General features: G+C 48.2%; 1 protein-coding gene across 1 annotated transcript; it reads left to right on the plus strand.

Annotated features, from left to right (window-relative positions):
* Nucleotides 1–5890: 5890 nt before the first annotated feature.
* Nucleotides 5891–6888, plus strand: LOC311428333 (olfactory receptor 14C36-like; the record flags this gene model as incomplete). The annotated part of the gene is made up of 1 exon (XM_084539854.1): nt 5891–6888. The coding sequence occupies one exon, from the start codon at nt 5891–5893 to the stop codon at nt 6824–6826; it is 936 nt and encodes a 311-aa protein (XP_084395980.1). The 3' UTR covers nt 6827–6888.
* Between the last annotated feature and the right edge of the window lie 4931 nt (nt 6889–11819).

Here is an 11819-nt window from a genome sequence, read left to right on the forward strand (position 1 = left end):
TTCACTGCCAGTCTGTCTTGCCAAGTCTTTAATCCCTGAACCCGTAGATGGAGGCTGGGGGAGCAAAGTCCCACCGACTGTATGCAAAGAGCACATTCAAGATCACCTGACAAAACTAAACATGTACAAGTCTATGGGGAATGATGACATGCGTCCCAGGGTACTGAAGGACTTGGCTGTTGTGGCTGATTGCCAAGCCTCTCTCCATTATATCTGAAAAGTCCTGTGTCCTGGTTTCAGTTAGAACAGAATTAATTTTCTTCCTAGTAGCTGGTGGAATGCTGTGTTTTGGCTTAGGATGAGAAGAGTGCTGATAACACCCCGATGCTTTAATTGTTGCAGAGCAGTGCTTATACCAAGCCAAGGACATCTCAGCCTTTTGCTCTGTCCTGCCAACAGGCAGGCTGGGGGTGCAGTAAGAGCTGGGAGGGGACAGACCCAGAACAGCTGACCCAAAGTGGCCAAAGGGGTATTCCATACCATCTGACGTCATGCTAAACAATATATAGGGGTGGCTAGCCGAGGGGAGGGGGCTGGGACTGCTCGATTAGGCTGGGCATCAGTCAGCGGGTGGTGAGCAATTGCATTGTGCATCACTTCTTTGTACATATTATTATTATTTTCCTATTATCACCATTGTATTATTATTATTATTATTATTGTTATTACTTTTGTTATTATTATTTTCCTGTCTTATTAAACTGTCTTTATCTCAACTCACGGGCTTCACTTTCCATTTCTCTCCCCCGTCCCAGAGAGGGAGGGGGAGGGTGAGCGAACGGCTGCGTGGTATTTAGCTGCTGGCCGGGTTAAACCACGACAGTCCTGGCAGTCGGGTGAAGTCTCTAGTGACTGGAAGAAGGAAAACATCACTCCCATTTCTAAAAAGTTTAGGAGACAGGACGCAAGGAATTACAGAATGGTGAACCTCATCTCTGTGCCTGGCAAGGTCATGGAAAAGATCCTCCTGGAATCAATGTCAAGGCACATGCAAGACGAAGAGGTGATCCAAGACAGCCAGCATGCCTTCACCAAAGGGTAAATTGTGCCTGACCAATCTGGTGGTTTTCTACACTGGAGTGACCACATCAGACGACAACGGAAGACCAACCAATGTCATCTACTTGGACTTCTGAAAGACCTTTGACATGGTCCCACATGATATCCTAGTCTCCAAACTGGAGAGATACACATTTGATGGGTGGACCATTCAGTGGATAAGGAGTTGGCTTGAAGGACACACGCAGAGAGTGGTGGTCAATGGTTCTATGTCCAAGTGGAGGCTGGTAATGAGTGGTGTACCTCAGGGGTCTGTCCTTGGACCGGTACAGTTTAATATCTTTATCAATGACATAGACAGTGGGATCGAGTGCACCCTCAGCAAGTGTGCAGATGATGCCAAGGTGAGTGGTGTAGTTGATGCAACAGAGGAAGGGATGGCATCCAAAGGATACTGGAGAACTTTGAAATTTAGGCCCATGTGAACCTAAGGAGGTTCAACAAGTCCAAGTGCAAGGTGCTGCACCTGGACCGGGGATATCCCAGACATGGATAGGCTGGGAGAAGAACTCACTGAGAGCAGCCCTGCAGAGAAGGACTTGGGGCTTCTGCTGGATGAAAAGCTCGACATGAGCAGGCAATGTGCACTTGTAGCCCAGAAGGCCAACTGTATCGTAGGCTGCATCAAGAGAGGAGTGGGCAGCAGGTGGAGGCAGGTGATTGTCCCCCTCTGCTCTGCCCTTCTGAGGCCCCACTTGGAGTCCTGCGTCCAGGTCTGGGGTCCCCAGCACAAGAAGGATGTGGATCTGTGAGAAGGGGTCCAGAGGAGGGTCACGAAGTTGATCACAGGGCTGGAGCACCTCTCCTATGAAGAAAGGCTGAGAGAACTGGGGCTGTTCAGCCTGGAGAGCAGAAGGCTCCAGGGTGACCTCTTTGTGGCCTTTCAGTACTTATGAAAGGGGGCTTATAAAAGAGATGGAGAGTGACTCTTTGCTCAAGGACCTCACAGTCCCTGCCATGCCCCATGAGGACAAACAGCTGAAGTTAGGGGTTGAAGAGGAGATGTGCTGTGTATATGTTGGAGGCCTTTGGGGGTTAGGTGTTCAATTTAACATCTAGGGATAAGAGGTCACCTTCTAGGGCTAATGGAATGGAAAGACCTTTGAGGGAGGGATTGGTGTTCTGCTCAAGGTGCCTGCTCAAGGTGTCAGATAAGGGCAAACTTTGTGGGTTAGACTTTTGTTTAGTTCCTGGTTGAGGGCTAGGGTTAAAGCTGGCGTTTTAATGATTGATTAGGCATAATCATACTTCTGTTCATGCTTCTAGTAAAAAATGGGTTTGACATCTGCCTTTTCTGAGCCCCAAGGAGTGTCGTTGATCGATTTGTCCTTTCCAAGGTCTTTGAGATAGGTCTTATGACTATGTCAGCAGCTCAACCAGCACCTTTCTGTCGTGGTTTAGCCCGGCTGGCAGCTAAACACCACACAGCCGTTCGCTCGCCCTCCCCCCTCCCTCTCTGGGATGGGGGAGAGAAATAGGAAAGTGAAGCCTGTGAGTTGAGATAGAGTCAGTTTATTAAGACAAGAAAATAATAATAATAATAATAACAATAATGATGATAATAGTACTACTAGTAATAATGTGTGCAAAACAAGTGATGCACAATACAATTGCTCACCACCCGCTGACCGATGCCCAGCCTAACCCCGAGCAGTCCGGCCCCCTCCCCCCGACTAGACACCCCTATATATTGTTTAGCATGATGTCAGATGGTATGGAATACCCCTTTGGCCACTTTGGGTCAGCTGTTCTGGGTCTGTCCCCTCCCAGCTCTTGCTTCACCCTCAGCCTGCCCGCTGGCAGGACAGAGCGAGAAGCTGAAACGTCCTTGGCTTGGTGTAAGCACTGCTCTGTGACAATTAAAACATCAGCATGTTATCAGCACTCTTCTCATCCTAAGCCAAAAGGTAGCATTCTACCAGCTACTAGGAAGAAAATTAACTCTGTCCTAACTGAAACTAGGACATCTATCCACCCCTTATTCCATACCATTGATGTCATGCTAAGGTTACACTCTTTCCCATACATTCTAATTAATCACCATTTTCATCTAGGGTAGATAGTAATCATGGTAGTGATGACATACAGTATTATATAATAATTAACATGATACAATTCAACTCATGGGCTATTCTCACCCAGTGTTATAAATGGCTCAGGATTCAAATTAGGATTAAATAAAAAAATAGGATTTATTAAAAGAATATAAAGGAATAGAGGTAAGCAAACAGCGCTGGGTGCACCGGGAGTCTCCGCTCCACCAGGATGCACACCAGTTACATCAAGCAGCTGATTTTTATGCTCCTAGACTAATACATATTCATTTCTACTTCTAAAAAAACCAGATTATTATAATTAGCTTCCGGGGTCCGGTCCCTCCTACTGGAGCATGCGCATCAGTCTCCTCTGGGGGTCTCTAGGGGTCTTTCATGCTGAAGGCCCGTAGTCTTCCTCTCCCCTTTGTACTCACTTGGCACCATACCAAATTTATAGAACATTTTCTGCAGGTCTTGTCTCCCAGCCGTCCTTCAGCTTCTTTTTCCTTCTTCTTAATCTCTCGGCCCCCCTAACCAGATACCAAAGATCCGCATAGTATCCCATAACAGTCACTAGTTGTTATCAGTTGTTCTGAAACTCCCAGACATCAAACACAAACAGCTTTCTTATTGACGCTTCACGAGTAATTAAAACATTCTTCCCCAGCCATTCACAGACACATCTATAGCAGTGTTAAGTTAATCTCGAAGAAGACAAAAAAAAAAGGCTGTAACTGTTAGAAATAGAAGTCCGGAATAACAAAAGCAAACAGGTTCATAAATTTGAGGAGTATTTTCTGAAGACTTGATAAATTGACTAGAATGAGGGGGAGACTGGGACACACTGCATCTGTGGTTCAAGAATTAAATTGCCAGTGCAGGACCCAGAGGCAGACAGGATTGTTCTTTATTGACACGAATTGTTAAAACATTTCTAACACTTCTAAACTCCATCTCCCCTTTCTTCAGTGAGGATCAGTCAGTGATGACTTCAGTCTGCTTCAGACACCACACCCCAGGAGAGACCCTGCTGCCTTCAGGAGCTGTCAGCCCTGAGGCCTTGGGGACACCTCGAGGGAGCCCAATGGCACAGAGCAAGCAATGCCATGGTTGGGTGCTGTGCTGCTGAGCTGGGCTGGGCTCCTGGGCCCCAGGGGAGCTCCTGGCAAGCGGGCAGTGCTGCAGAGAGACAGCTCTGCCCAGGAACAGCTCCTCTGTACAGCACAGCAGCACCAGGGGCTCTGACTGAAGGTGGCACGGGGAGACGAGAGAAGGAGAGAGGGCTTGGAGGCAGTGAGGAGTGCAACAACAGAGGGCAGCATGTGGCAGGACAGATCTGCAGACTCTTGACACTGTGAGTCTCTGGCAGCATGGAAATGGAGGTGCAGTTGCCAAAGGGACCTTCTAGAGCTGGCACATCAGATGGCTGATAGCATCTGTCAGGATGGGTCTTATTCTACCTGTAATGTGGACTAGGAGATGCTTTAGAGAATGGCATGTATGAGGGACCAAGGCTTGGTTTAGCTAAAGAGGTAGGGTTTTTTTGGTTCTGTGCTTTCAGATTCCTTGAGTGGAGGAGAGGCAGGTTTCATGGCAATGGATTTTCAGGATTTTACAGGAGACTGAGACTCCTAGAGTGCTGACTGCACAGAGAGATCAATATGACAGTGACAAACTTGATAAAGTCCTTTAAGCCACCTCAGCTAGAAGACTGCACCAGCATCATGTGTGTGGTCTCAGTACTTACTGGAGCTTCTGTTTAGGAGCTGCAACACCTGTGATGCCCATGGGAGGTGCCCTGTACTCAGAGTCCTCTGCAGGGCAGAGCTGAGCACACAGTTTGTGGGATGGGGTCTGTGAGCGTGGAGAGGGAGGAGATGTGGGGACACAGAACCAGCTCCCAGCAGGGACACGGGCAGGCGGTGAGAGGGAGCTGCTGCCAGAAATGCTGTGCGAGGGAGGGCTCAGCCACCTCCCTGCCATCCCCTGCAGGGCAGGTGCCTTCCCTGGGACACCCCCTGCTCTCCTCTCCCAACAGCACAGCCTCTGCCCTCAAGCCCCCTGTGTGTCCAGCAGGAGCTGCCTCCTCTGCAGGCAGAGCTGCAGCACAGGAGGGTCTGCTGAGTGTCCGTCTGTCCCTCCCTGGCCTTGCCTCCCCTGGCAGCAGCACGCTGGCATTCCTCCTGGATTCTCCACCTGGCCGTGCTGCTGCTGGTCTTGTTCCCAGGCTGGCTGGGGATGGGGGCTTCAGATGCGCATGGAGTGAGCCCTTGGTGTGCTTGGGGGAAGGGGAGTACTGGGACAGGGTGAGGGGTCTGGAGATGGGCACTTTGAGCCTGGATTCTTCTGCCCTCAGCAGTGTTCGGGTTCTTCTCAGGTGAACCTCTGAGTGCAGTTGTCCTGCAACACAGATCAGCTGAAACCACAGAGAGGATCCACAGTATTTCACGTGCAATGAAGGAGAAATGCGCAGGATTTCTGCCTTAGAGACTCTCCACAGGAGTGGTGGGTAAGTTAGAAGAAAATATACAAGTCCACCTATGTTCTTTACCTATTGGTGTAGGACAGGATTGACTCCTGCATTGCCCACAGTAGAGTCCTCTGCTCCAAAGGACAGTCTCAGGCAGCATCAATCCAAATGCAGGAAAGGGATCTGCCAAATGTCTTCCTGGAAGTGAGCTAGCATGTTGGGAGGCTTAAATAAGAAATTAAAATCCTTTTCCTCAGATAATTCTACTGTTAATAATCACCTTCTTTCATTTCCTTGGGCAGGACCCCATGCCCACAAAGAGCAAATGCCCAACAGCAGCTCAGTGAGCGGGTTCCTCCTGCTGGCATTCGCAGACACACGGGAACTGCAGCTGCTGCACTTTGGGCTCTTCCTGGGCATCTACCTGGCTGCCCTCCTGGGCAACGGCCTCATCCTCAGTGCTGTAGCCTGTGACCACCGCCTCCACACCCCCATGTATTTCTTCCTCTTCAACCTCGCCCTCCTCGACCTGGGCTGCATCTCCTCCACTCTCCCCAAAGCCATGGCCAATGCCCTCTGGGATACCAGGGCCATCTCCTACGCAGGATGTGCTGCCCAACTCTTTTTTGTTGCTTTCTTCTTTGAAGCTGAGATTTCCCTCCTCACCATCATGGCCTACGACCGCTACGTTGCCATCTGCAAGCCCCTGCGCTACAGGAGCCTCCTGGGCAGCAGAGCTTGTGCCCAGATGGCAGCAGCTGCCTGGGGCAGTGGCTTTCTCCATGGTGTCCTGCACACGGCCAATACATTTTCCCTGCCCCTCTGCCAAGGCAATGCTGTGGACCAGTTCTTCTGTGAAATTCCCAAGATGCTGAAGCTGTCCTGTTCAGATGCCTACGTCAGGGAAGTTGGAGTACTTGTTTTTAGTGTTTTTTTAGGTTTTTGTTATTTTCTTTTCATCATGTTGTCCTATGTGCAGATCTTCAGGGCAGCGCTGAGGATGCCCTCTTCTCAGGGCCAGCACAAAGCCTTTTCCACATGTCTCCCTCACCTGGCTGTCGTCTCCCTGTTTGTCAGCACTAGCATGTTTGCCTACCTGAAGCCCCCCTCCATCTCCTTCCCATCCCTGGACCTGGTGGTGTCAGTTCTGTACTCGGTTGTACCTCCAGCAGTGAACCCCCTCATCTATAGCATGAGGAACCAGGACCTCAAGGAGGCAGTGAAGAAACTCTTTGGATACATGCTTTTTTGGAATCAGTAATGTGCACTTGAGTTCCAGGGCTATTTCAGAAACGGATAGGAAAATATTGTTTATTATTTGTCTTTATTAATACTTTCTCCAAGTTGTGGTTTTCGTTTAAATAAAGTTATTCTTAACATTCTGACTGTTATTTTTTCTAACTTACTCTGACCCAATGGTCTCATGTACTTATAAAACTGGGCTTCACATGTACATAAATACAATAGTCAGGAGAAATTCATTGTTATCAGCTGCTGTCTCTTCTCATCTCCTCTGCAGCTGGGGAAGCAGCCCCAGCATGCAGGAGGGGTTCAGGGCCAGGAGCCCAGCTGCCACATGGAAGAGCAGCCCTGGTGGCCCCTCACTGCCCACTGGGCTCTGCCTCTCTGCTGCCTTCAGGTCGGGGCTGCTGCTTCCCTGGAGCCATGGCCATGGCCAGCAGCAGGATGTGGCCTTTTCACTGCTGCTCCCTTTTGGCTTCCACATTGTTCCCTTGTACTATGAGGAATTTGACTATGCCTTTAGATCTCATTTCTCTTGCTGACGTTCTTGTTGTCTGTACAGGAGCATCTCTTCCTCTGCAAAGCTCTTCCAAAGCTGGTGTAAGGAATATAACAAAGGAGCTGCTGCCTGAACGGGCGTGTTGCATTTCTGGGCATGTTGTGGTTTAACGCGGCCAGCAGCTAAGCACCACACAGCCGTTCGTTCTTACTTCAGTTCGTACTTCAGGACTGTTTGTTCAAGTTCATTTGTACTTCAGGACTGGTTTCCACTCTGATGGAGCTTTCTTTGGTTGTAGGAAGGAGCAGGAGAGAAAAAACTACCACAAAGTGCACCTTGGAAGGCTGGCATCAGCCACGAGGAAGAACAAATGTCCCTCAAAGTGTCATGCTGTGTTGCAAGAGGTCACCCAAAGAGTGTCTGTAATCAGACCACGACTTTTTGTTTCAAGGATGAGGGTTGATGAGACATTGGTGAAATTATGGAAATGCCAGGATAAGAGCAGGGTGGTGAACAGAGATGATTGTCTGTAGACTTCAAGGAAACAGGGTAACCAGTGGGACAGCATAGGAAAGTCTGGAGGGGACAAAAAGGTGGATGGTGGCAAGAACATTTTTGTCCCCTTGGCTAGAGCTTATGAGGAGATGAGAGACAGTCATTGCAATGGGGCCTCACTGCTTCCTTGCAACCCTGTGCAGAGGCTGGGAGGTGTCATACCATTGCTCTTCCCATGGCATCACACTGCCCACCACATCCCACAGATTCCCAGGAAGAGCTGAGCCAGACATGGGGTTGCAGGATTTTCTCTCCCAGTGGCTGTGGTCAGGACTTGGCCCTTTTACTTCACCAAAAAAAAAAAAAAAACAAAGAGTTTTCTCAGCACAGTGCTTTGTCTGTCTGTAACCATGGCCTCCAATTGGCTGCCCTAACAAGTCTCTGGGGAGGCTTTCATAGTAACAGCCCTCGGTGGGGCCCATTAATACTCCAAGTCACTTCAACATTTCCTTCTGACTTTACCGTTTTACCCAGTTGCATCATTCTCCTCCCAGTACCTGAGCTTCATAAACTCAGTACCAAAATACACAATGGAACTTATTAAAATGTGGAAACTCCTAAGGAGCCTTATCTCTCCCACAGTTTTCTTCAAGTCTTCAGGAGCTGTACAGTTAATTGGAGAGCTTGCATCGTATAGTTAAGGAGGAAGATTTCAAAGAGTATCTATTAGAAATATTTCTCATTTTAAAGGGTGAATTTTGTTGAATTTCAGTTCAGATCATCATTCTCCAATTGACAGTGATGTTTTATAGAAAGGATTGAAACATTCGAGGTGATGAGTAGTTGCTCTGTTTCTTAAGTTCTAAAGAAATTTCTGGGTATTAAGGCAGAGCTTTGTTGTCAGACAATAAGCAAGCAGGATATGCAAGAGACCAGAGCCTTTTGGAGGATGGAGCCAGGTGGAGATACCAGAGCACCTCCACTGCCAGCAGTGGTCTTTGTCCCAATATCTCCAGCCTAGCCCAACACATGAAACCCTTCAAAGACAACACCCTAGTTCAGCGCATTCTTGGGATTCACCTAAAGTTGACCACTGGAAAACCCAATATACTCTCCCTTATTCCTAGTTGACAGCTGAACATCCATTTACCATCATGGGTCATCTGTGGCAATCTCAGGCTGAAAGACTCAAGAGCAGGACACTTCCAATGGCTGAGGCAGAACCCATCTGCTTACCCCTGTTTGGGAATCATCCCCTTCCAATAGGGATATGAAAGCAGAAAATGTGAAATGACCTGTCAGGTCAATGCACACAGTAAGGTAAACTCATAGGTATTGTGCTGGAGTGTCAGAACTCCAACTAACTGTCTAGTGGAAGGTGTCTCTGCCTATGTCAGGAGAGTTGGAATTATGTGATCTTTAAGGTCCTTTCATACCCAAACTGTTCTGGTAAATATGAAACACAGCACCATACCAGCTACTAGGAAGAAAAATTAACTCTATTGCAGCCAAAACTAGGACAATATCCATCCCTCATTCCATACCATATACATCATGCTCAGGTCCAACAGCAAAGAGTATCTGAGATCAGACTATGGCTTTGTGTTTCAAGGAAGAGCTGATGAGGATTGATGAGACATCGGTGAAATGATGGAAACATCAGCAAGGTTGTGAACAGAGATGGGTGTCTACAGACTTCAAGGAAATAGGACAAAGTGTTGGATAGCATAGCAAAGCCTGTAGAGGAGAAGGCAGAGGGTGCTGGTAAAAATGGAAGGTCCCAACAGCCCTGACATTTTTGTCCCTTTGGCTAGAGCTTATGAGGAGATGGGATATAGTCATTGCAGTGCAGTGTCTTCCCTTCCTTGCAACACTGTGCAGATGCAGAGAGGTGTCATACTACTGTTCTTCTTGTGGCATTACACTGCCCACCGGATCCCTGAGACCCCCAGGAAGAGCCTTGAGCCAGACATAGGGTACAGGATCTCCCCTCCCAGTGGCTCGTTCAGTCCTTGACCCTTCTGCTTCACCAAAACAATACAATACTTTTCTCAGCACAGTGATTTGCCTGTCTTTAACCTGGCCTCCAGTTATCTGCCCTAACATGTCCCTGGGGAGGCTTTGTTAGTAATCTCCCTCACTGGGGTCCATTAATACTCCAAATCACTTCAACATTTCCTTCTGGCTTTACTTGTTCAAGCAGTTACATCACTTTTCTCTCAGTACCTGAGCTTCATAGACTCAGCACCAAAATCCACCATGGAACTCATGAAAGCGAAGGAACTCCTAACATCTCTTCCATAGTTTTCTTCAAGCCTTCACACCTTGTACAGCTAACTGCAGAGTTTGCATGGCATAGCTGAGGAAGAAGATTTCAAAAAGCACCTAAGAAAAATATTTTCTTGTTTTAAAGGCTGAATTTTGCTGCAGTTCAGTTTTGAGTATCATTCTCCTATGGATATTGATCCAGGGTGAATTCTTTGGAGACCTCCATCTGGAGGAAAGGCAGACTCTGGAGGTCTGACACCTCCACTGCCAGCCCTGGTCTTCACCCCTGGAACTGCAGCACAACACAGCACATGAAACCCTTTCTAAGAAAAGTCAGGGGTTCCTTGGGAAAAATAAAATAAAATAAAATAATAAAATAAAATAAAATAAAATAAAATAAAATAAAATAAAATAAAATAAAATAAATAAAATAATAAAATTGAAATGGCCATTGGAACCTGAGAAATTCAGCTTGAATCTTAGTAGGCACCTGGACATCCATGGTCTCTCTTGGGTCTTCTGTGGAAAACTCAGGATGAAAAGTAAAGAAAATATTTCAAGTGGCTGTAGCTGCACCCAGGAGCTTGTCCTCTTTTGGGAAATTTTCCCCTTCCAGCCACAGAAAGCTAAATTGAGTAATGTGAAAAGACCTATCCAGCCAACAGAGTAGGGCAAAGTCATACTTCCTGTGCTACGGATGCAAAAGGCAAAAAGAATTGCCTTGTGCCTGACACTACTCAGGGACATGTAACCCAGATCTTGCAACTTTAACTTAGTACTGACAAGTCCATCACTAAACCATGCTACTAAGTTCTACACCTACACACTGGCTCCCCAGTCGATGAACCAGATCATGGATGGGAATCAGGGAGTCTCGGTTAACGCGATGCTGCCTCGGGTGCGCCACCATGGTAGCCATCGACATCTGCTGTTCTTCAACCCTCAGCAAACCCACAACAGAAGGATTCTGTGGAATCTTCTGGCAAGGTAGACACAACTGTTTAATGTCCTCTGTCTCCAAGACAGCTATGCCAAAGACCCACCTGTGCCCTTCTGGAACTTTGAAGTACCCTCTCCTGAAGTAGTCCTGCCAAGGACGCACAAAGCCTCCAGGCCAGTCCCAATGGGGTGCTTTTACCACTCCTTCCCAGTTAGACTCACTTCAGCCTCCAAGACAGTTAACCCTTGGGATCCCCCCGTCACTCCAGAAATACAGGTGGGTTCTACCTCTTTATAGCTTGATGGCATTAGGGTGCACATTACTCTGTGCACCGGTGCCCAGTAGAGCCTGATACATTTGTGGGTGTGATGTGCCAGGTCATTGAATATACAAAGTCCAGTAAACCTGATTGTCTCTTTCCTCCCCACCTCCCCCTGGCTGGAAGCAGGACCCCTCTAGTCCTGCTCACGGTGTTCATTACTGTGTCTGGTAGACAGCCCACTGGAAACACGTCAAACCATAGCACGGTCATCCCACAGGACAGGGGAGAGGATGCTGACAGCCAAGGGATGAATTTTGGTGCAGGAGGTGGGGCCCAGCAGAGATAAGGAGTCAAGTCACTGGGGTGGGTGAGGCCAGGAGAAGTAGCCCAACGGGTGGTGCTGGTTGTGAGGACACATTTGTGCCAGCTATTTGCAGGTGAGGGGAGGCCTGGAGGTGCATGCCAAGAGTGCTCCTGCCAGCAGAGACAAGGCCGGTGCCGAGGGCAAGGGGAGAGGCAGGCCCAGGGCAGGGGGCTGCAAGGGCCAT

This window comes from Aythya ferina, assembly GCF_964211825.1.
Source record: "Aythya ferina genome assembly, contig: HAP1_SCAFFOLD_42, whole genome shotgun sequence".
Classification (NCBI taxonomy): domain Eukaryota; kingdom Metazoa; phylum Chordata; class Aves; order Anseriformes; family Anatidae; genus Aythya; species Aythya ferina.